The 26097-nt window shown below is 46.8% G+C and overlaps 2 protein-coding genes across 5 annotated transcripts in view; one reads left to right on the forward strand and one right to left on the reverse strand.

Moving 5' to 3' along the window:
- The window catches only part of CDH23 (cadherin related 23), a 3939560-nt gene that overhangs the window by 828150 nt on the left and 3085313 nt on the right, over positions 1-26097 (reverse strand). The window lies entirely within an intron of this gene.
- Positions 1-26097, forward strand: part of VSIR (V-set immunoregulatory receptor) — a 199722-nt gene that overhangs the window by 152536 nt on the left and 21089 nt on the right. The window contains exons 4-5 of one of the 2 annotated variants that reach the window (XM_069610727.1): positions 6936-7043; positions 10706-10733. In XM_069610727.1, the coding sequence (XP_069466828.1) occupies positions 6936-7043; positions 10706-10733 (136 nt within the window). The remainder of the gene's footprint in view (positions 1-6935; positions 7044-10705; positions 10734-26097) is intronic. The other variant, XM_069610728.1, reaches the window with a different exon arrangement.

Raw genomic sequence — 26097 nt, forward strand, 5'->3', positions numbered from 1 at the left:
AAATCCATCAAGATCCCCCCGTTCTCAAGTTTCGACCGCACCTGCGACACTCGGAAAAAAACCATCGCTGTATGATCCAACAATGAGCCTTCCGGCGCCCTCTTATGACACTTCTGTTTCAACCTCGGAAATGCAGGGACCAGTCCCGCAAACAAGCAGCCTCACAATAAAAGAAATCTCGTTACAAGGACATGTACCGGCACAAACCTCCAAATCAGTGAACTCATTTAATATATTCAAAGGGCCAGCAAAAACTATCATTACAAACGTCGAAACTTATCTGAAAAAGCCTGCCGGACAAGAGGCAGAGCTTTCTAACAAAAAAAGCACTCATCCTAAACAAAAACAGCAAATCAAAAAAAATTTTTTATAAGGAATCTAACAACCCCCAAAAAGACAAGTCTGTTTACTCGGCATGTTCATTCAGCGACTTTAATAAAACCTTCAAACAATGCACCATCAAGATCTACAGGTGCTAGACCGAGTCCCTCAAGGACCTCAATAAAACGACGGCGCATAGCCTCCAACGATGCTTCCACTATAAACGGTTCTCAAGATTCCTCTGTTGACCTATGTGATCTATCGACCTACTCAGCTGATCTTGAGAATTCCATCAATGCTTCTCTTGTAGCTCCAGCTGTAATATCAACCGGGCCATCAATGGGGGAGAAGCTAGAAACAAATAAAACATCGAAGATCGCACAATCAAGGACCAATGCCCGACAAATTTTACCCTCAATAAAGAGGAAAGCCCAGCAACCATTAAGTTGTAGGCTAAATCCCAAACACACGTCGAATCAGCTAAAACTGTGCTTGCCTCCAATGCAGCGCGCTCCCGGTCCTGCTAATTTTGAGCCTCAAACTAGTAAGTGGAAACTCCGTCTCCAAAATATCCACTCAGACGGCAACGAAGTCAACCTAAATAGAGGAAACATCCTAAAACTGTTCGCATGTATACCTCCACTGCGAGCCATCTCGTCAGACGACATCAAAATTGTGGAATATATAACAGAAGCGTCTTCCGACCAAGTGATTCTCCATATTTCATCGACGGCGGTAAAAAATATGCTACTTCAAGCAAATGAAGATCTCCTACTTTACGGCTTCGATCTCACCCTTGAACCTCTCACAACGAGAGGCGCTTCATCTTCCAAGATAAATCGTGACCATGAAGCAAGTAACGGCACCGCCAGGCGTCAGGCTGTGCGCCAATCTCTAGTTTCATCACCCGACATTTTAGACGCTGCCACGCATCAATCATTTGAAAGAAGAGCCAATAACGCAAAACGATTCCCAAATGGACCACGCAAACAACAATGAGCCGACGTCAAACAAAAGGCACTGATTCTACTGTCATGGAACACGAGAGGATTCACGCACTTGTTTAACACTTTCCAAGAATCCTTGGTGAATGTGTTTGCGTTATGTCTACAGGAAACGTGGCTACGGGATCCCCCGACTCGTGATGGATTCATTACGCTGATAAATCCAGCTAGAAAGAACCCAAAGGGTCGACCATTTGCAGGCTTGTTAACTCTTTTGAAAATCCAGAACTGGTGGTCGCTCGTTAGTTCCACGAACCCTAACCCATTCGTGCAAAGTACTTTGCTCAAACTTTCATTAAGAGCCACCGTCTCCCATCTTCTAATAATAAATGGATACTGGAATCCTGCCATGATTTCTTCAACATCTTTCATTCAGTCAATATTGAATGAAATAGATCACACTTTTGTAGAACACAACAATGTTTCTGTACTTATCTGCGGCGACCTCAACTGCAGTTGGTTTAAATATGATCCACTTACTAAACTAAATGTCCGGCTTCCGGACCTTGAAGTAGCTAAGCGAGGCCAAACTTGGTCAAAGGAACTTCTGGCACGCAACTGCCAGATGCTAAATGGAACAACAAAGGGCGACTTTCCTGCAAATCCGACGTGGCATAGCATGGCTCGAACAAATACCCTCGACTATATTTGGGCCTCGGCGGACCTCTTCGATAAGGTTTCTTCCCTCAAAGTACGGCCAATGTCATCTAGCGATCATAACCTGCTGCGGCTTGTTTGGCATGAAGAACTCTGCAAAACGCCAGACAAATATTCCTTTCAATTACAAACAAATGCTGCAGGCAATCGATTAGTAATCAATGGATCAGCTATCGCTAATCTATGCCACAGCGTAAACGAATTTGAGACAGTAGAATATACACATCTGCTGATGGACCACAGTCAAATAATTTCCAACTCAAGAACGTACGGATCACTCCCGAAACATCTATATAGTTCTGAAATCGGACTGGCAAAAAAACTACTAAGGAAAGACCTCGGGCAAATTAAAAGAGAGCCGTGCGATCTACGCTGCAAGGCAATGAAGATCAAGGCCCGACGGCAAGACTATCGAAATTGGCTAAGATCACACTCAACCATCATCGATCAAGGTCGAGCAGAAACGATGTTAAAACTTCTTGTACAGAAAAATACCCGTGAAATCTGGGCCATCCTGAATAAGGGCCGCTCCAAATCATCGCCAGCAATTTCTAATGAAATCACCGGCGACAAATGGCGCGAATACTTTACCTTAATGTATGAAAAACCTGAGTCTGAAGATCCCCCGCAGCCTGACGTGACACTCTCTACCTGGGACATCATACCTTCTTGCAAAGAGATTGAATATGCAATCTCCAAGCTGAAAAATTCAAGAGCTGCTGGGCCAGACCAAATATCAAATCTCATGCTCAAAAAACACAGTGTACACTGGGCGAAATTTATTCACGAGCTGTTTTGTCGGATTACAAGCTGCAAGAAACTGCCTTCCTCCTGGTGCAGGGCTATTGTAGTTCCGATATATAAGAAAGGATGTCGAGCCGACCCTTCGAACTATCGCCCGATTGCCCTTCTAGATACTATTGGGAAAGTATTCGGATCCTTTTTGCGCCAACAGCTGGTGAATTGGGCAATCTCAACAGGAAAACTTGACTGTCGCCAAACAGGGTTCACGAAAAACGTGGGGACTGATGTGAATCTGACAATACTATCATTTTTAAAGCTGTCAGCGATGGAGGCGAAAACAAGAATCTTCCTGGCGTTTGTCGATCTTCGACAAGCATTTGACGCCATAAATAGGACCAAACTATGGGCAAAACTACGTCTGTGGCATTGCCCAGAGTCTTTGTTAGAGCCCATCATCGCCTTACACTCCAATACGTCCATCCAAGTCAGAGTCAATTCACAAGGCGATCTTACAGATCCAATAAGAACATTTAAAGGCGTCAAACAAGGCTGCCCCCTCGCAGCAGACCTTTTTAAACTCTTTATAGCTGACTTACCCGAGTGGCTAAAGTCTGTTCATTGTATTCCACCCAAGCTAAACGGAACCTTCATTAATCACCTGGTATACGCGGATGACATAGTGTTGGTTGATCAAACCCAAATTGGCCTTCAACGTCTTCTTCTTCGCCTGCATGAGTTTCTAACCTCTAACGAGCTCTATCTAAACACAGAGAAAACAAAAATCATGTGCATCGGCCAAGGTAGATCAAAAAAAGACAGGTCTTTCCAATGGCACATAGAAAAAAAAGTGCTAAATGTTGTTAAGTCTATTCGCTACCTTGGAGTAATGGTCAATGACTCGGTTTGCGAAGCTGCATGGACCGGTGATCTGAAGGACAAAATAAAGATCCTGAGTCTCCAAGCTGCCAAAATAAATATTGACTACGGGAAATTTTCTATCGCTCCCGTAGTAACGTTCTATCTTCAAAAAGTAATCCCAACTATTACTTTTGGCAGCGAAGCAGCCTTGAATATCAACCACAACCTATGGTGCCAACTGGAGGGAAAGTTTTGGAGACGTGTCCTGAGCCTTCCGAATCAAATCTCCATGTCGGCTCTGAGATATGAGCTAGCTTTGAATTCCATGTATATGACAATTGTCTGGAAATCTCTATCTACCTTGCGCAAAATATTACTCAGCTCTACCATCCCAGCATATAACATCTTTAAGCTGGGGCTGGAAACCACCGACCATGTCCTCATCCACACATGGAAGCTCAAACTAAATTCTATCATGGCTGACGCAGGCATATCGGAGGAAGAGCTAGTCAAGCGCCCACAACATGCCAAGAAGAAGATAGCGGAATGGGATTGGATCACAACCTACAATACCCGCCTAGCCCTTAAATCAACCCTGCCCACTTCCAGAAGTCAAGTTAAACTGAATCTTCAACCAAAATATCTCACAAACTGTCCGTCTCGCCACCACAGGGCACAATTTCTAAGGCTGCGACTGAACGCTTTAAATACTAATGAGACGCTCTGGAGGCAAAAGAATAATGAAACAGCAAATAATTACTGCCGCTTTTGCAAAACCACAGAAGTTGAATCTCTAAAGCACCTAGCTATACTGTGCCCAATGCTGACAGATCTCCGTGAGGTGCATCTAAATGAATTTAAAACACAATCCGAGGAACCCGATGATTGGTGGGATAACGCAACAGCAGGTCATAATATCAAGCTCTCTTGCAACCTCATCAACTTCTTTGATGAAGCCCTAAAGTCAGTACCCAACTGAAGGCCGCCAGTATCTGAAAGATCTGCCCTCTTGGTGGCTGCTCTTTCCGGTAACTGTGTTACCATAAAAATGTGTTACCCTAAACTACAACATTCATTGCTAAATCTAACTAAGAATACCCACGGTGGAGATGGACGAAGTAGAATTTTTTTTTTTTTTTTTTTTCTTTTGGAAATGTAACAAAAACATGATACGAAAATATCAAGTTGAAGTTTTACAATAAAAAATAAAAAAAAAATAAAAAATAAATTACCTGCACTTGGTCTGTGTATTACCACCGGTGGTATTGCCACTGGATTATAAGTGTTGGAAGGCGGTGTCAGTCCCAAATAATAGGTCTTTAATGTGGATTTCGGCTGTATTACAATGGGTGGGATTACCACCGGCAGCAATACTGCCGATTTAGCTATTTTTGGGTTTCCACTGCATTACCAGTGTTTTTTACCACACTGCCAACTCGTAATGAGACCCAAAATGTTCAGGAATATTGAAAAGTGAAAAAGGAGCCTTATAATGGTGCTTTAAATAAACCTACTCACTAGCTGTGTTAGTAAACACAGAGCTGAAGGGCAATTTATCACTCCATATTTAGTTTCAGTTATGCATTTTAGCACAATATGCTGACAACTAACAAGGACGCATTATGTGAGACTGGCAAAAGGGTGAGGCATGGGAGTGCAACACTAAAACAAAGAAAATCATTTCAGAATAGCGAATGCCTGAAGCACCTCCCAGCAGAAATTGTAGGTAACAGAACAGCAAAGTCCTGGAACCCAATAAGAGTGGTCAACATAATTAACTGACCAGTTGGATCAATCAGCATACGGGTTTATGGGACACCTGCTACATGCTTTATTTCATGTCATATACTGTCGTGTCATTATTTCTTGTAATGGTATAAGCTGCATTATATAAGTAGCCAAGTGATCTGCCTAGAACTCCTACCATGCAGGGCTCAGAGATCTGCCTTTCACAAGAAGCGTTACAATGTATGTTTATCTTTGCGATTTTAAAGCCTGAATCAGCCATACAAATGCTAACATTTTACATCATCCTGTTTCCTTGTCTACTCAGTGGCCAAGTCTTAGCTCATGGTTGAAAACGTTTCTCAAGAGCAACGGTTTTTCATCTTCCCTGAGTCGCCGGTAGTTTGGTCATGAGTTAGATTGTAATACTGTCAAGCTTCATATGGCTTCATTCTGACTTTGCCGGTATCCTGGCGGTAGAGCTGCCAATATACCAACAAATGTAGATATCATTTCCGGCACTGAGTGACGGTGTAAATCCCCATTCATGAGTCCCACAGTATAAAGATGAGCCTACACACATAGGATGGTAACTGGTTCACCATTTATTTCCAAGATACATTCAAGTATAAAGACCCCCAACCACCCTCATCAGTGTCTCTCTCCAACTGCCTTCAAGAGGTCTGCACATTCCCAACCTTGTCCAGATTATGTATTGTGCCCACATATGTGGTAACCAGCCCTGGGTCTGAGGGTAGGGCAACTGGAAGTGGAAACAAGAATAGAGGGAATAGCAGCAGCCGATGGCTTAGAGGGGGGGAATGTGTGAATTTTATGAAGATGAGGCCATTTTTGTTTCTGTGCTGATGTGTGTGAGACTTTTGCCGGTGTTGAAGAGGTGATTTATAGATGCAAGTTGCATGGTCATACAGATACATTGTGGCCAAACAATCCAGATGTAGACATCTTAATAAGTGAATGGTTTTATTGGAATATGAAAGGAGCAGCACTTTAGGGAGGGGAATGCTATGAGCAGAGCAGTCGGTAAAGTTAGGATTTGACTACATCTGATAAACATAAGGAGGTGAACAATCAGTTGTGCAGAGGGGAGCGTAGGACAGGTGAACGCGACAAGTAACAGACTCAGGCTAAAACGATGGAGTGGAAGCTTCTCAGAAGAATTTCCTGTGGGTTTGATTAATTACAGTTTCCCATCTCTCACTTTCTGCTGGCTGTAGAAAAATAGCATTGGTGTACACAATATATGGAGTTGCAATAAAAGCTTGGCGAAGCACCTTGCAGAATTTGTAGGGATCTTGCTGTTGTCTCAATACAACAGTTATTAAACAATGAAGGATCCTAGAAGCACGTAATCTAGAAGAGAGAGAGGTGAAGCCACTTAGATGCCTTTCTCAACAAATCTGCAGGTGTGAAATGGTTACTTCCTGTGGTTCATTGCAAAGCAAGTCACAGAAGTGTTTTTTCCTTAGTGAAGGTGAAACCATTTGGTGTGCTAGGACTGCCCTTTGCTTACTGGTGACCACACCTTTAGACTGTACCTACTAGGATGTTAGATTAGCGGGCACCGCATGGCTGACACTGCCCCTGTTTTTCTATTGTATTCAGGCATCACAGCTGCAGCATTGGCGACGATTGCATGCATCGTTGGTATCCTGTGCCTTCCCATCATTCTCCTGCTTGTGTACAAGCAGCGGCAAGCTGTCTCCAACCGGCGTATGTATTGATTGTTCCTCTTGTGGCTGTCCTTTCTCTACTGTGATAAGTATGGCGCTTTCAAGTATCCGCCTCCTATTGCCATTACTTAGTCTTTTCATATTTTCAGGCATCACAGGTACTAAGGGCAGTGTGTAAAACAGTGCTAGCGCAGCACACATCACAGTTTAAGACTATAGGGGAGGAAGGATAGCTCAGGGGCAATGCGCTTGTCTTGGAAGCAAGACAACGCAGCGCAACACCGGTTAGAATCCTGATCTTGCGCTTAGAAAGCACTTGCTGGTATTAAGCGCATTCTAAAGGAACAATAAAACAAAAATAAAAAAGCAGACTTCCCAAACACACACTATTACCCTGGCATAGCAAAAATACAATACATTCAATGTACATTCACTCGCCTTCAAGTTGATGTTGAGAAATCCAATTATTAAAAACAAGTTTGGGTAATAAGCCACAACACCTCTGTGAATAATTTCCCTATATGCTCTATGTCCGTTCAAAAGCAACTTTGGAAACGCAGGACTGTATGACTCTATAAGCAACACCATTTTACAATATCACCCGCTCTCATGACACAGTGGAAGGTGCAGGGCTCTGAAGCTGATGGGATATGATAGGTTATTTATAACACGCTTAATACCCAGAGGTTTCTAAGCACGGACCCGGGGATCGAACCTGTCTTGCTCTGTGTCGTCTTGCTTCCAGGGCGAGCACGTTGCCCTGAGCTATCCTCCCAAGCCAAACACTACTACTGAAGTGTTTATTTAAAGAGGGCTTCAAAGAGTCACGCGTTTAAAAAAAACAAGTCCAGATGATAAGCTCCTCCCAGTTCTAAAACACAATTGACAACTGGAGAAACCGTTTAGAGGCTGTCATGGGTTACACCTACATAGCATAGGCTGCCCACGTGTGTACCCCTGCATTGCACACTTTTATATATACACTGCACACTTTTATATATACACTTCAGATCTTTGATCTTGCCTTGACGTTATACCCATAGACAGAGGTTCTTCTCTATATACATTGGTCTAGGAGGATAAATACCCCTTAGCTTCTTAGTATAAAGGGTGATACTCTGCAGATACTTATCTGGAGGCAACAACACGCAACCCTTCCAAACCACGCAACCCGGACTTCACAAGCTGTCAAAGACATGTGCTCAGGCATATCGTGCATAATAATTTTTTATCAATATTTCCCCCCAAAAATATGCAACAAAAAGCAATACTCTTTTTTGTTCTTCTTTCGAGTCTAAGACAAATGTGTTATTTACAGGCACAAAATAATGTAGTTGTTGGGAGGTGGTAAACTTCGGGCACTTTGAGAGTTAGTGATGGAGAGGCAGAGACTAGAATGGCGTTCTATGCCGGGGCCTTGATTGTTAGGCCTAAGGCTTTGTTGAAGGGGTAGTTTGTAGATGCGGGTGACATGCCCTTACAGGTAAGGAGTGTAAAAGAATCCAGCTGTAGGGAGCTTAGTCAGGGAATGGTCTTACTGTGTCATGGCAGAGCAGACCTTCAGAGGGGCAGAGGGAATTTGCTGTGTAGTTGAGAAGTAAATGTGACAAGTATTTCACGCCCCATGCTTCTTACTTTTCCTCACTCTTACTGGGCGATATCAGTAATGGCAAATCAACATTAAGGATGGACGGCAAATCGCAATATAACAATATTAAAATGCGATGCAACATGTACCCCGTACCTGTGCCTATATTGAGGAGATATCATAGAAATAGTGGCATGGAATGTAGTGTGGGTCCTAAATATCCCGTCAAATTCCAACTGGAGTCCTCCGGATCTAGCGCCACGTAGGCCCATTAAAATAGACCTACGCAGCGCTAGAGTAAAAGGCTCACCCCCTCATTTAGGCTGGGTTTAGGCAAATGTTTTTGTTTCTTTTTTACGTATAGGGAATCATTTGAAACATCTCGAAAATGTGCCTTTTTCCACAATGAAAAAATTGAACGATTTTTGGCACCAGTTTTAACTTAGTGAATATGAAATGTGTTACTTTGAACATATTTATTATTAATGTGTTATTGTGACAAAGAATTACTGTCAGGTTTAACATTTTCGGAGATCTGGGGGTGAGTCCCATTTTGACAGTGAATTTTGAATCACACAAATGACAAAGTAATTTATGATCGAATTAATTTGCCCAGTTGATCATTAATAATGTACACTTAAGCATTCACACAACTCTTGTGAAGCTGTTATCAGACGCTTCAGAAAGCGGTGGGAGAGAGAGGGTTAATGATGGCTCCTGATCCAGAACTCCTGACAAAACAAACAAGACCAAATAATCAAAATAACCAAGACTCAGTATTTTAAGTGATTGAGTGGCAATACGAATAAAAAACACACTTCAATTCAATCACTTAAGAAATGAAAGGACGACCGTCCTTACATACAATTTCGAAAAGCAAGAATGTATTAATCTAAAACACTAAAAGTAAAGATTCTAAAAACAGAGCTTAGAACACCGTTAGCAACGGTGCCGGTGCTTCAGTTTCCCCACGCCCATGGAGGCCTACGGGACTCAGCGGGAATGGAAAGTTACCGAATCTGCCGCCTGGCTTCCTGCTCTGCCAGGACTTGTAATGTTCTGATGGCACCGCTGAGATCTAAACATGACTTAAACCAAAATATAATACATAAACTGAGGGAGCAGCCACCACAGAGTGCGAGAGTACCTGCCACTGGGCCAAAGGGCCGAGCTGACCATACCAGGTACAAAAGCACTCAGAAAATATAAACTTCCGAGCGATTTATAAAGACAGGTGACAAATGGTCTTCACACTGGCACGGCCTCATACTGAAGGCAGAGGGAGGAAACACTTAAATGAAAATACAAGTAAACCAGGTATACTTTTCAAATGAACATGTTAGTGGCATAACTACATCATGCACTCACTCCCTTCATGAACATACGTTCTGGCCCGCGGCGCAGTCACTCGAAGCCGTGCTGTGAAAGAGGGCCGCTTAGGGACACAATGACAGGCGCACAGGAGTGAATAGGGGCTCTGGGAAAGGAAATAGCAAGGAAGCTTACAATGCCACATCCTTACGAGTTTACACACGGGCTGAACGGCGGCGTGGGAACTTCAAAGTTTGTCCACACCCCATAAATAAGTGTGTGTGTGAAACTGAGGCTGTTGGGCTCCACATGCTCAGCTGCAGTGTGCGTTCCAGTGGGCGAGGGACTGAGGAGCCAACAGGGTAATGTGAATTCCTTCTAGGGGGGAGTTCCAGGCTAAAGTGAACAGTCGAGTTACAATCTTGTGCTCTTATATATGTTTCCCTTTGGTCTGTTTGTAAGTTTCCCTATTTCGGTCGGGGTCGAAGTCGCAGAGAGGTGAAAAGTTTGCCACACATGACACAGTTTTGACCGATTGGAGAATTCGGGATTAGATCCTAGATCATTTCATTCCAAATTTGAGCCACTAGGAGGCCTAGCATTGTGAAATATTCCCTCACTCCCAACAACTCCGAGGGATGTCTGTGTGAAATCCAGTTTCTGGCTTCGGTGTACAGTATGCTCACTGAGATGTTATCCTGGCTGGCCCTGTGGTTGATACTCGTGAAATGGCATATTTAAATGAAATGTGTGCTCGATTATTAAAAATAACAGTTCTCTTCTCTTGTTTTCTTTTGCTACAGGAGCACACGAACTTGTAAGAATGGACAGGTGAAGATTTTTGTATACTCACCCACTAACTTTTTTTTGTGCGATCTTTAAAAATGTGCTGTGTTGCCTTTGGCAGGTCAATGATGGGTAATGATGCACACGCATGCTTTACAATGTGGCTGCTTTGTCCTTGACACAATAAGCTAAGAGGCCAGCCATTAAAGGCCAGCAATCTAAAAGGACGCGCCAAAGTTGAGCCAGCGAAAACAAAGCCTTACTTTAACGTTTATGAGGCAATGGTCTAAAAACAGTGGGCCTCATTCCGAGTACGGCGCTAACCAATGGTGCTATTAACGCCTTGGTTGACGCCGTACCCGGACCGGCAGCGCCTTGGTGGATGGCGGAATCACCGCCCCATTCCAAGGTTGGCGGGGCGGTAATTCCCCATTCACCAAGGCTCTTCCCCATTCCCAAATGAGCCCCCATAGGGCTCAATGGGAATGGGGAAGATGCAAATAACGGTGACCGTTCATTACGGTCACCGTTATTGGCTTAGAGGCCCCTTTGCGCCCTCGACTTTAACACCTGCTCAAAGCAGGCGTTAAGGGCGAGGGCGCAAAGGGAAGTCGGAGTATGGCGGTAAGGGATTACCGCCACCGGTCTCGTTACCGGTGGCCGCTATCCCTTACCGCCATACTCGGAATGAGGCCCATTGTGATGTTGGCACTTGGCAGAGCTGCCACCAGAAGGCGCACACACTGCTAAAGTTGCTTTGCCTAATAGTGGGACTTTCAGTATTTGGTGGAAATCCTCTTGTGCCAATCCGACATTAACTCCAGATTACTGTGGTAGTTAAGGCTCATGTTAAACTTAACTGCCGGAGTGGGCGGAGCCTGCAATGCTCCCTTATGGGAATTCAGGACAAACATACATCCCCCTAAGCACTTAAGCAGTTAAAGTGGGTGGAATAGGAATAGAAGCGTAAAAGCAAGGCAGAAAGGGGGCACAGAGCGGAGGGCAGATCTCCGCTGTGCACTCCTCCTCAGTCTTGTCATTGCGTTTGTTTGTGTATCGTCGTGGAATTTCATGCAGGCGTTGGTGGATTCAATTGGAAACCATTACGAAATGCCACCTGCAAAGCGTATTTACCGGCTTTTCACCAAATGGAAAGGAAAAGGAAAGAAAAGCGAGTTTGCCTGATTTTCCTTTTTCCTTCTCTCTGTTGCCTTTTGAAGTTGTAAAATGTCATGCATGGAACCCAACGGCAGGTAAGTTGTCAACAGCATGCAATTCACTGTTTTTTGTAAAATGGCCTTGTCCCTGTTGAAATTCTAGTCTGCCGTCCACCCACTTTTGAAAGGACTTGCCCTGGTATGCAAAAGTATGCAAAGGAAAACTGACTTTACATATGACCTTCACATATTTCTTAGGTGTAAGTGAGAGGAACATGCGTTTTCCGCTTTCATTCGCTGGAAGTCAACTGCTACGTTGCCTGACAGGAAAGAGTGACCCCGTTTTGAATGCTCAGAGGAGAGACAAGGGGGGTCTTCAAGTGCAGATACCAAGAGCCAAATTCGCACCATGTTTTCAGGTTCTCAACACAAAATAAAATTGCCCACAGCGAATATAAATGGGAGCTATGTACGCAGCCACTGGTTATCCTGAAAGTGATTGTGGCTCTGAAGGACTAGGGACAGCCGGGCCAGGCGTTTTGCTTTGTGATGCAGTCTTGGCGTTGAGTAATCAGACTTGTTAGCAGAACTAGTTCATATCCGCGAGGACCCAATACAGAAGGCATAGTCACAAATTCAAAAAACAAACATGCTTTTTCTTTAAGCACTATTCTCAAAAAATGAATTGTGACATTTGTAAATTAGCGTAGAGAGTTCTCACATTTTGTTAATAGGAACCCCTAAATGTTCTTCTTCCAATAACAATGTACTTGTGCATGGATGGCAAATACAAGGAATTACAATAATCCAGGCTTGAAAATGCTACATCCTGTGCGAGATGCGACTGCATCTCTTCCCTGGTTAGAGAGGATTGGCTGTTTCCACATGAATCGCGGTTTAAGAGTCAATGGCCTAAAAGCGGTGGCAATAAAGGAGAAATGTGATGCTGGGTGGCACTCTATCCACTCCTTGCTGCATTGTGCCATGCTTGATAACAATTCTTCAAAGATAGCACATAATCAACTGCGAATCGTGCAGCTACTGCTGTTGTATCAATACCCTACCCGTTGAGAGAATGCGATGCCATTGTCTTGGCAAGAAGTCAATGTCCACGCTGGACGGAAGGGAATAACCACCCTTCATTACTTGTTTAGTGTTTTATTTTTTATGAACGCACCTAATACCATTCCTGAGTTTATTGCGTCTCCAACTGCATCAGCATCGTGATGCAGGTAGAGAGGCAGGGTTCCCTGACTGGCCGATCTTGAACATTTGCTACGGGTAGGCAGAGACCATAGAGATCTGCTGTTGTGACGGCTGCCATGTTTTTACATGGTGGCTCATTGACAAATCGCCCTTGTGAGTAAAACGGCGCACGGCAGAGGTCAAGGGAAATTCCCCCATGGACCTGTGATCCCTGAGTTCCCATGCTTAAGACTGCTTTATGCAATCAATGAGTGAAGTCCCCCAGAAAGACCCCACTCCTCTGAACCTTTAGCAGTTGTGCTCTTATGATATGAGGCCCTAGTGTTACTAATGTGAATACAATCTAAGCACGTGCACTTCCACTGGAATGTTTGCCACACAGATCCCTCAGAAATAATGTTTAAATGTGTCAGATAAGCCATAAACATGTAGGAACAGTTTTTCAAAACAAAGCACTACCGTCTCATAAAACTGTCCGTAACTGAAAGATTGAAAGACATATACTTAGGCAATATGCTTGAGCCGACGGGCCATTACCGCATCCGTTAATGCCCCCGGGGCCCATAGTTACAGGCCCGAGCAACAACATGTCCAACCTTACCTTGTGGTAAGGCTCGCAAACGCACCAATCAGTGCGTTTGTTACATTTATAATAACCCGCGCCGGGTACTAATTTAAAATATAAAAGTGCTTCATACAGGCAAAACTTCAAAACGTGTCCTGCTAAAATTACACACTCTGCTTATAACCAACAAGAGATGCCATTTAGGGCACAATATGGAAAAGGTTATTGAACATCTGAAATTTCACATTAGTATTTAAAACACATTTTTGGAATTAAAGATATATTTTCAACATTCCAAAATAGATTTAAGGTAGATCACTGATTACAGACGTACGTAGCATAGTTTGTAAAACTGTTATGAAATGTCGCATACATTCTTGAACTGCAGATTTTTCCACAGTTATAATACTTTGATGCCGACATTGACTTTTATGTATAGGGATTATTTTACAACTGTGAATTGCACACAAGCCTGTAGTGAATTTATAAAACAACCTTTGCTAGGGCTGAAAATCCCTGAGTCACTATATTCAAAGGCCCTCATGACGACCCTGGCGGAAAGTGACTGACCGGACCGCCACAGCGTAAATAGCATTTCCGCCATTGCACGATGGAGCAAAGTGCGGCCCATTCCGACCCATCGGGCACGAGCACCACGCCATGGCTGAAGTGCAAAGTCCGCGATGGCGGAAATGACCCCAAAACGGCCCACACCGCCGCCGTACGGCGCCCTAGGTGCAATACCGCCACCCATCACAGCGGACACCGCAGTGAGCGCCAACCGGAAAGTACGGTGACCGTAAATATACGGAAACGGAAGTAAAAACATGGGCCCGGAACGGGAAACATCCCGCCGTACACCTATAAAACCACAAAATCCACACAACCACTAAAAACACTACCCTGAGACACACCCCAACCCGTCATCCACCCTAGCGAAACCAAGAAAAATGGGAAAAGCAGCGAAGAAAGCGTGCGACCGCAAGCGGCAGGTCCACTTCTCCCGTGAGGAACTCACCGTGCTAACAGAGACCCTCCAGGAGAATGCTGCCGTCGTCTTCTCCACGCAAATGACCAGGACGGCACTTGCGAACAAGAAGGCCATATGGGCTCTGGTGGCACAGCGTGTAAGTGCGGTGGGGACCGCACCCCGCAACCCACAGCAATGCAGAAAGCGATGGGACGACCTGCGGATACGCGTCCGCAGCATACTTTCTGCCAACCGCAACATTGCCACAGCCACCGGGGGAGGTCCTGAATCACCCATCAAGTTGACCCCCTGGGAAGAAATCTGTGCCTCCACCATCGGAATGGAGAGCATAGAGGGAGTCGGAGGGATGGAGAAAGGAGTGCAGACATCCGAAGATTCAGGTAGGTGGGCCAAATAAAACAATGCTAAATCCACAATGTCCAATCATGTGAAGTACCATGTGTCCACATAGTGCAACAGAAACACATGTCCAGGAGAACGTCCACACACATCGGCCTGATAGCGCACTTTAAAACTCACAATAAATACATAAATAATTAAAAACCCCTAAAACACCCACTACACGTGCAGCAGGCACACCCTAACTGCAGGCTGCCAAACAACTGCACCCTCACTCCACACACAAATGAAAGCACCTCCAAGGCCCCGACCCAAATCACCCTCAGGTACCACCCCAATGCATGTGATACAATGCCATTCCAATACCCACAGACCCATTAATAACCCTCGCCCTCCTTTACTCCACCACAGGGTCCGATCCAAACGACGAGCATCAGGACACCCCTACCAGCACACCTGCAAAGAGGGCCAAGACCAACGGCCAAAGACCCTCCACCTCAGCTGCACGCATCAAGACACGGCAGCAGCACAAATCAGGTGGCAGCACAGAGGAGGGAACATCAACAGGCACCCCAGCAGCCAGCATGCCCACAACACCACCACCACAGGTCCCCCCAACGGATGCCACAGAAGGCACTGCCTCTGGTGGCAGCAGCACCATAGGTGACACCCCATTGATGGCAGCATGCTCCGACACAGAAGACGGGGATGTCGAAGTCAGATCCATCCATGACCTGTCCCAATCCCCCTGTCTGTCCCATCCCGTACAACATGAGGATACCACGCAGGGGCACCCACAAGACGACGACTGGCCATCCCCCACAAGCCCTGTGGCAAGGCAACATGAGGTCAACAGCCCCTCTGTGACACCCCCGCAAATGGCCATGGCCCAGCAGAGGCAACAGTCCCTCGACCAGTTAATCGTGCAACAGCAGCAACTGACCACGCTCCTCAAGGACCATGCCGATGAATGTGGGGGCACTAAGGCAGACATAGAAACATCAACTGAGACACTTAGGGCAGAAATGGAGAGAAGTACAGAGACACTAAGGGCACAAATGGAGAGTAGCACCGAGAGCCTGAGAGTCCAAATGGAGACTAGCACCGAGAGCCTGAGAGTCCATATGGAGAGTGGCACCGAGAGCCTGAGAGTCCAAATGGAGAGAAGCACCGAGAGCCTGAGGGGGGAACTGCATGCGACGTCCACAGACGTATGTGCCGAACTTGCCGCAGTGCGCCGTGTGCTCACTGAGCTCTCACAAACACTTAGGGACATGCATGGACGTGAGCAGGCAGAGACATCATCTGTTGCAAGTTCCGTCCAGGGCAGCCCCCAACGTAGATCTGGGAGGAACCTGCGCTCCACAGGCAGGGGTGCCCCTGATACCCGCAGAGGGGGCTTGCAATAGCGACAGCCCACTGACAATGAGCATCTTTGGACACTGGTGTTCGGGGGGGAGGTAGGAGGGTGGAGGGGGTGTGTTGGGCTCACTTGGGTGGCGGGTCGATAGGGTGTTCAATATGATATCACATATGCCATAAACAGTGCACGATCAACCAATGAGATGTGTGGACAATGATCATTGTGTACTAGGCCATCATAGGCGTACAGTCCATATTGTGCATGTACCAGACACACACAGTGCCACGAGTACCGTGTCCATGTATCAGCCACCAGGCGTGAGTGCTAGAAGCATGCATCAATGAGATGCTGACGAATGTCACGGCCCTCCGGTGCCTCGCAGACTCCTTGAGGTGCTGCCACATCCCCACCCTCATCATGACCATCATCAGGTGCTTGCAGTTCTGCGTCAGGGGGCATGGGCACATTTCTACGTACGCACATGTTGTGGAGCATGACACATGCCATCACCATCTTTGCAACCTTCTCATGGCGGTACAGGAGTGCCCCGCCAGACCTGCTGAGGCAGCGGAAACGAGTCTTCAGTAGGCCGAATGCCTGTTCAATGACTACACGGGTACGTGAGTGGGCATGGTTGTAGTCCTCCTCATGCTGGTCCCGTGGGTTCCGGATTGGTGTGAGGAGCCATCTCTTCAGTGGATATCCAGCATCACCTGTATGTGGACGATAAACGGATTATGTGGAATGCCATTGCTACGTACGCACACCCCCCCCCCCTTCCTGCCAGGTCATTGCCGAATCACATACCCCACATTATCATGCATGTAATGAGACTCACCGAGTAGCCAGGATCTGTTCCCTGCGTGTCGCTCCATGTAGCGTGGTATTGTAGAGTTCCTCAAGACCATAGAATCATGGGTTGATCCAGGGAATCGGGCACAACAATGTGTAATGATCCTGTTGGAGTCACACACCATTTGTACATTCAGGGAATGAAATTGTTTTCGGTTGCGGTACTGGGCCTCCATGGCATGTGGGACGACCAATTCAACATGGGTGCAGTCGATGGCACCAATGCAACCCGGTATGCCGGCAAGTGCATGGACTCCCACTTTTGTGTTTGTAATTTCCTGCTCCGAGCGTGGTAGGGAGATGTAGTCGTCTGCGTGCTGCAGGAGGGCATCGAGCACTTGCAATAGTGTCCGTGAGAACAGTGGCTGAGAAATGCCATGCAACTGTCCGACTGTGTGCTGGTAGGTGCCTGTGGCCAGGAAGTGTAGTACAGACACCACCTTCAGTAGGGGTGGGATGGCGGTTGGGCTATCTATCATGCTGACAAGGTCAGCCTGTGTCATGTCCACAATGGCGGCTATGGTGTCCCGGTCCAAACGGTAGAGGGTGTGGATCTGCTCATCAGTGAGGTTGAACGGATGTGCTCGGAGGCGTGGGATTGCGGGCTGCCTGCGTGGTGGTAGTGGCTGTGCTGGCGGCCCTTGCTGGCCCTGCCTTGCCCTCCTCCTCCTCCTGCGTCTCCTCTGTGCGGCCGGTTGTTGTAGTAGTTGGTGTTCGTCTTCTTCTTGAAGTTGGAGTACTTGCAGTGCTATCAGGTCCCCCAGGGCCAACATCGCGAGTCCTGCCGATAGCATTTCGGAGTGGGTGTGGTTGTGGGAGGAGACTGGGTGTGCAATTTATGTGTTTTCAGGCTGTATGGCCTCCACCTGTGGTGATTCATTCCACCTGTGCAAGCTGCTCTCCCCTTTGGCCGAGCACGTCCCGCACACAACGCTGCAATTCGGTAATGGCATCTTGCTATTGCAATCATGTATTTGTACCCGATGGCCGTGTAACATTTGTTGATATGTACATTCGGCTATGGTCCCATTGTTTCACATACAATCTTTGCCGTCGCGAACAGACTTGTGAAGGGTCAGTGGAACGTAGTACTCGAGTGACGGTGGGCCCTCATGCATCACTGTACCGAGTTGCACCGACGGGCGGGGCGTCCCATTTGTGGGTGAAGGCAGTTGCCATTTTCACACACAGCCGCACTAGATGGATTAATTTGTGATTTCAAACGGCCACAGATGCCTTTTCGACGTGATGTTGCAAATGAGGAATTCGAAGGGCGGCGCTTTCGGTTTTCAGCTCGCGGAGAGGAGATGCCCACAGGTCTGACTGCAAATATAACGTTCTATTGTTCAATGTCCTTGAGACAGGGGCCATGGCGAGGAAGCAATGATTGATATGAATAGTTTGGGATGCGCAATAGCGACGTGGGCGATGAGGCCGGACGTTCCCAAATACATGTTACTTCACAACACTGGAATTACGGGCTGGGGCACTGTGGATTTTGCAGGCTGCATAACGCACAGACTCAATGGATATTTCTAATGTTATGTGAGTAAATATTCAGGCGTTTTTATACCGGGATGAGGGAATGATGAATGGATGCATGGGCAGATGATTTGATACAGAGTTTGCCATGTACAGGGCTTCTTGGAATCTATCCGCCTCCCCTGCGCTATGTGATGCAGGGCTGCCATAGTGGGACCATCGTCTATCTGGCCTTGTTGAGCCCTCCCTTTCTCGACGCGCCTTCAGACACTTGTGTCCATGCACGTTAACATTCCCATCTGATGGATTCTGTTTTGACAGACGCATGCACAGGTACACTCAATTGTGATGGTGTTTACACCTCGATATAGATGGTTATGAGTCGCAAGTGGTTTTGGGGTGGTGATGATCCTTTGGAGTGGGCTAGCATGCATATGGCTGTGGATTCAGTGTGATCATTGAAGTGAGTTGTTCGGATGTAGTTCTGATGGCCATTCTGTTCTTTTTCTTTTCTTTTGGTTGACAGGTATCTCCTCCCCTTTTGCCACTGCCATCTGTATGCCACTCCTGCAGATGGCTTTTACTCCCGACACCTGCTGCTTCGTGTTAATCAGTGGAGCAGCATTACGATCTTATGGGACGATCGCCAATGGGCCACATGCCCTTACGCAGTACTAGTGGCTCGGAGCAACATTTCGGCCTTTCAGCTGGACTAGTGCCTCCCCATTGGGACGGCCCTGCGGTTCTGTGCGCTTCCATGTTGCCTTTTCGTACGTGAATGTGGCTCTGTGTACCATGATGGAACAGGGCGTCACACAAGTAGTAGCTGGTCATTTCTTGCGGATGCAGCCCACAATGGTGAAATGTGTTTTGGAGTTCATGGCCTAATGGCTGTATGGGCTTGGTGATTTTGTTGTGCATTAAATTTCTATTCTGATATGGGCCGTGTAGCGTTCTTCTTTGCGAGTGATGTGGCATATTCCTATTTGGGGAGCGATGTATTGTGAGGAGATCTGCATTGGGTTCCAGCTTCGGAGTTTAGTTGCGTGGTACTGTGCTGGGCGCGTTTGCCTACGAAGCCCAGTGAGGTCAGGGATGGGGGCTGCCAATATGACAGTTTGAATGTTGTCATGCTCAGGGGCGGGGGATTGGGTTTTGTGTAACAGATGCCGGTCAGTCAGGTGGACTGGTGGAATGATGTGATTTTCGGAATATTGCTGGTCACAGGTGCCTGTGTTTGCGTGCGTTTCGGGGGGGGGGACTGTGGTCATGTCCATTGGAATGGCTTCTGTATTCGTGCCATCTGTGCCCTGCAGCTCCCATTGGCCCCTCTTGTGAATCTTTTGTTCGTTGGCATGCATGGGTGACTTGTACATTTCACTGGTTGCATTGTGACTTCATTGCACCTACGGGGAGTTGTACTTTGTGGGCAGGGAGCGGTGTACAGGCACTCAGTTGGGCCGTTTACGGTTGATTCGCGATGCCGTACTTCTCACCATGGCGGAATGGTACTTTCCGCCATGCTTGATGGCGTTAGGTACATGTCCGCTAGGGTCGGAATTCGCGTACCCTTGCGCCATGGTGGTATTTACGGTTTGGCATGGCGCGCGCGCGCGTACTTGGTGCAGTTAGCGTTGGCGTTCACTACGGTGTCGCTAATGGCATCGTACTTTGCGGTGACGGGTCATAGTCGCACCGAGCGCTATTCGATGGCGGTATTGCATTTCCGCCATCGTTTTTCGATTTCCGCAAGGGTCGTAATGAGGGCCAAAGTCTTTTCTAAGTCCTCAACATCCTCAAATTGTGGTTTTCTATCTTTTTCCGAAAACTCATAAAAAACATGAACAAACCTACAGAATGGCACTGTGTGCAATGAAACAAACACTTACTAGTACCAACTAGTATCTTTACTGACTATTTTATGCCACAATTACTTGACTATGAAGTGGGATAGCACACGTTTTTTTATTTTTTTTAATTGCACAATTACAACATTCATGGCAAAACCTTCCATTAGTATAATTGGACATTTTGTTAGTTCATACATGAATACTGATCATACTGAAGGTCTCAAACAGTCAGTACCAACTACTTCAAAAGCCATTTACTGACATGCATCCTGATTTTTTGTTCAAGTAATTTCAGATGTGGGCATCGTTTTTTAAACAAATTGAGGGGACGTCCATGGGTGGCAACTTTAGCCAACATTTACAACCAGTGGTTTGAAGCAAAATCTATCTTTTCAGACATAATGAAAAGCAAGCACCTAATGCAATAGTTTTGTACTTCAATTATATGTTTTTATCTGGACCGGTTCTTAGTCAGATCTGAGGCATTTTTCTACAATGGATAAATGAACTGCATTCCCAAATTAAATTCACTTTTTGTTCAGAAGGAAATTACATGATTTGTTTAGACACAGCAGTAACATTTGAAGGGCGGCTTGTTTGAAGTTTCTCATACCACACACACACAGATCGCATTACCTTATAGGATATCCATCCTTTCTCACAACGTTCATGAATTCATGTAATTATGAGCAAGGATGGCAAATTAAAAGGGTCGTTTTTAACTATGAAACAACATTTCTTGCAAAGGAACTACCCACAAACGTTGTTGAATAAAGCCATTTGGAAGGCGACAAACAACTCCTGACCAAAACTATTACCAACCATAAGACGCAATTAAAAAAAGGAATAACTAGTTTGCTTCTTGACAGATGGACACCAGTCATTCAAAATGTGAAACTGTGTCGACAAACTAATCTGGTAATTTGTAGGTCAACAAATTATGATTATTAAACTATTTATAGAGGGCAAACTAAGGCCCAAAGTCATCTAGGCGCTCAGGAGGGCAGCAGGTCCAGAGCAATCAATTACTTCAAACTTTAGCTAAAGAGGAAAAAAAGGGACTAAAACAGGTGGGTCTTCAGCGCTCTACTGATGGGAAAATAGTCAGCAGTTGTACTCAGGTACAGCAGAAGAGCATTCCACAAGCTAGGGGCCAGGACTGAAAAAGAGCGTCCACCCAGACACTTGCGCTGATATTTTGGAATCTTGAGAAGCAAATGAGATTCAGAATGCAGGTTTCTCACTGGGCAGTACCTTTCCAATTTCTTTCTTAGTTAGTGAGGGCCCACATTGCGCACTGTTCGATGGACCATACAAAGAATCTTAAACTCAGTCTGATTGGCCATTGGCAGCCAGTGCAGACGGTGTAATAGGGCTAGTGAAGGAGTCAAGCGAGGCACTTTAAGAGCCATTCACGCTGCTGAGTTTTGAAGGAATTGCAACCGCTGAATTAAGTACTTGGGCTGTCCCAGACAGATACCATTGCAGTAGTCCAATGAGCCCATTATGGTGGATGTCATCAATGCTATGCAATTTTCAGGGTGAAGCAGAGGGAGAATTTTCCTCAAGGCCTTCAGTCTTCCAAAACCAGTACTACAAATAGCAGAAATCTGAGCCTCTTGTGATCCATTTGGAAAGAGTTTCACTCCGAGACCTTTTACTAAGGCACAGATGGCCATGAATGGGCCAAGTGACTCAGGCCAGTATTGTGAGTTCCAGAGATAATGCCCCCCCCCATGGGGACCGACCACTAAAGCTTCTGTTTTGCTTCCATTTAATTGCAGCCAGTTGGCTGTCATCCAACTGCCTACTTTCTCCAGGAAATCCTGCAGTTTCTTAGGAGACGTTGCTTGGGAGGATTCCAGCCGGAATACTAGCTGCATATTGAAGTGGGAGAATGGAACAAAAGGCTCCCACCAATCCCCTCTCACCCCTGGCCTAGAGGATCACGGCCCAGGCACCCGCCACGAGAGGAGTTTGCCCATTTACCAGACGACCAAATACCCTGGTACAGGAACATACGGATGTGCCCACCCGCCTGCCCACCAGCCTGCCCTGCCCATGCCGACACCTGCGGCATGGATGGACTCGACTGAACCATCCAGCACTAAATCAACACATCGTTAGAGATGCCATGACGACCTGGCCAATGGTCAGCACACCCGTGCAAACATGCACACTGGACACTCACACACCAATCCACACGAAGAACATAATCAGTACTATGACGTAGGTGACGGACACACCCACGGACGTGCATCTTTATTATTTTTCACATAGGCTTTTCAAAATGCAGAAACGCAAGACGCACAATGAACCATCTAAAAAGCTCGCTCACACTTCTCCTAAACCCATGCGCCATAATGAGAAATATAACGAAGACGCGATACTGGGGATAAAGCAATATAATACCATAACCTAAAGCGCCTGTGTATCAAACGACTCCACCTACGCACCAGGCCCAAGTAGGCCGCAAGCAAGAGCTTCCATGAACATTGAATGAGCAAGAGTTCAGTTGCTGACCCTGCAGAATGAGCCCGGTGAAAGCAGACAGTCAAGGGCACAATGTTGCAAACTCGCATGCCGCAAGCCGACGCCAAGGTCACACCTGCAAATTAAGCCAGGCACACAGTGGAAAATGCAATATTAATTGTGCAGAATTCTGCCTCAACCACGGTCCCACCTCACGTGACCAAGCCGAACCTGACAGGGTGCCAGGGCCAGGAGGAGGGAGGCGCCTGGATCCCCCGTTTCAAGACACAGGCAGATACAATTAAGCGACTCAATGGACATCTGCGGTGGTGGGAGTAGTCGGCCTTCCAGCATATGAATAAATCCTCACATTGTCTGCACATACCCATAGTGAAACATTGTTGCAAATGACAGGTGCACTGCGAGCTGGGAACAGCGATGGTCCCAGACTGGGGGGCTCGCGAGTGGACCAAACAGAACATGGGGCTCTTATCACTGACACCATTAACATTGACCAATCCTCAGGGGTCTTCATGTAACAATTTTCATGTATCAAATTGAAGGGACAACCCAAGTATACCACCTGACTAACCCTCGACCACTAATAATGCTCTCTATACATATGCTATACTAACCCTACCACTCGAGGAACCAATCCAGAGTGGCGATAGGTTTTTTGCTAACTCTCCCAGGTGACGCAAGTAGCGCGTCATACTAAGGTAAAAAGGGCCTGCGAGCCCCACAATTGAGAGAGAGTGTCAGGACGGACGCGTACGATCCTTGACCCATCCCTGCCGTTTTGTTTAATAAACAGCAGAACCACCTTGCTTCTTGCGTGCGTCTCATACTCAATTTTTTGGGATATACGGGAGGAGTTGGGGCCTCCCTGCCCGGAGGTCCGCGGACGGCCCAGCCGACCCCGGGAGAATTTCCCCCCGACAAGTTGGAGGCACTGCTGAGATCTGTTTGAGGTCTGCTTTTTATTTTATTTTTCCGAGTACTCCCGTTGCGAGGAGGCCCGGCGGCACGGCCCCCTCTGCCGCTGCCCCCTTATGAGGACTACAGGACCATTGCGGAACTGCGAGAAGACCGGACAGCGCAATCCGGATATTGGCCTTCGGGAGCAGGTTGAGAAGTATCCCGCCCGCGGTTGGCGAGTGTCCTGACGTGGTCCAGACGAGGGGAGGTGGCGAGCCACTTGGAGGGGTGCACGCAGTCGAGCGGCCCCGCATCAAGAGCACTTGGTGAGTATGCCACGCACAACAAGCAATGTGAAATTGTGAGGGAGGGGGGAGGAATTGAATACGGGAGGTGGGAGGTGTTGCACAGGTGCGCGGCGAAGGTTTGATAATTTAGTGTTGGCAATGAAATGAATGGTAGCCGGATGAGTGCGAGAGCAGTCTGCTACGTTACGGGAGAGAAGGGGGCGGAGCACGAAAACATCACGTGCGGCCGCCCGTAGACACTGACTGGCCTAGGTCGTGACCACGTGTAAGGGTGTGTGTGTGCGCGGTTTCCTACGATTTGGTAATTATTGATCAATGAGTAGATGAGGATCTCTATTGATCGAGCAGGAAACTCGATAGATAGATGACGTTTCCCTGTAGGCGGTAGCTAGCTGGTTGCCCAATACGGAAGATAATTGGCTGGTTAAGCCCTCCTATAGAGGGGCGTATCACACGCGAGGCGACGCAGTGTGCGCAGTCCGATTATATTGTTGATTACCTTGTTCCAGGCGTGACAGGAAGACAGCTGTGGGGTTAACGGGGGTAGATTGCAAGTGTATTTTGAACTTTAAAAACATATGAAGAACTTACCAGTAGTTTGAAGAGATCGGTGACGTCACCAGTAGGGCTTTCATAGGATATCTCGAGCACAAGGCATCTTTATTTTTGAGAGTGGTGGGGAGGAGAAATGTGGTAAGGGAGTGGAAACGGAGGTAAACGGTAATGAGTTGATCGGGGGGAAGGTGAAAAGGGGGACGTGGATGCGCACGGAGAACGCCGGCCACGGCAAGTGTAGAAGAGGGAGGAGGAGCAAGTGAAAGTGGGACGGCTGTATAAGAACGTCACAAGGGGCACGCAGCCGCAGGGGGCTACGTGCGCCTCGGCCGAAGGGGGCCGTAAGGGTGTTCTGTAAAGGAAGAAAAGAAAGAAAAGAAAATACAAATGTAAATGCTATATTTTACTAATTTTCCTTAGCGGACTATCGCAAGTCCCCAAACTTACGGGGCCAGGTAAAGATATAAGGCTGTATATTGTAAACTGTCAGTAAGATAACCGCTACCAAATAGTGGAAGGATAACAAGTGGAGCGCTACTATGTCATACGGGACAGGACCGAAAGGGTGGGGGAACACCCTCACTACCCCGCTACAACACATATGTAAAACACTGTCACCCCATAGGGAGAAACTGATCAAGTATAGCATAGAATGGACACAGGGGACGGACAACAAAATGACGACACCATGGCCGCCTAATGGTAGCTTTGATCCATATACCCAACATTAATTATTAAACCATCTGCATAACACATACAAGGGGAAGATGTTGACGCACCACGTGGAGGTGTTTAACTTATGGAGGATGTTCCAAGGGTCCCGACCAGGACCAAACGGAATGTTTATTATGGGGGGAACAACGGAGGAAGAGAAGATTAAGGAGGAAGGAGAGAATGGGGAGAAAGAGAGTGAAGGCACACAGAACACAGGGAACGGAGAAGAGGGAGGAGAGAAGAGTAACAACATAAGCAAAAAGGAAATAAAAAAGGGACAGAACGGCGATATACCCCTAGCAAAGGTAGTGAAAAAGGAGGAAGGGGGGTTATATCCTTTAACAGAACTACGAGACATGGTTCAATTAAGGGTGGCTGAGGGGTACTCGAACCCGGCATTCAGCCCGCCACCATATACAGCCACAGGTAGCCACACAGGAAGGAAGCAGAGTAGCACGACGGGATCAGCCTGCACGAAAATGCCCACAGGGGAAGGGGGGATTGGCGAGGAATGGATCGCAGGAATAGGACAGGATGAGTGGGTAGCTGCGCAGGTATTATTAAAATTACAAGGCTCATTAACAGAAGAAGAGGAGGAGGTATTAAGGAAAATGGACGAGGACGACACCAGGAAGAG

The sequence above is a fragment of the Ambystoma mexicanum genome, chromosome 8 (assembly GCF_040938575.1).
Source record: "Ambystoma mexicanum isolate Mex_15411 chromosome 8, UKY_AmexF1_1, whole genome shotgun sequence".
Classification (NCBI taxonomy): Eukaryota; Metazoa; Chordata; class Amphibia; order Caudata; family Ambystomatidae; genus Ambystoma; species Ambystoma mexicanum.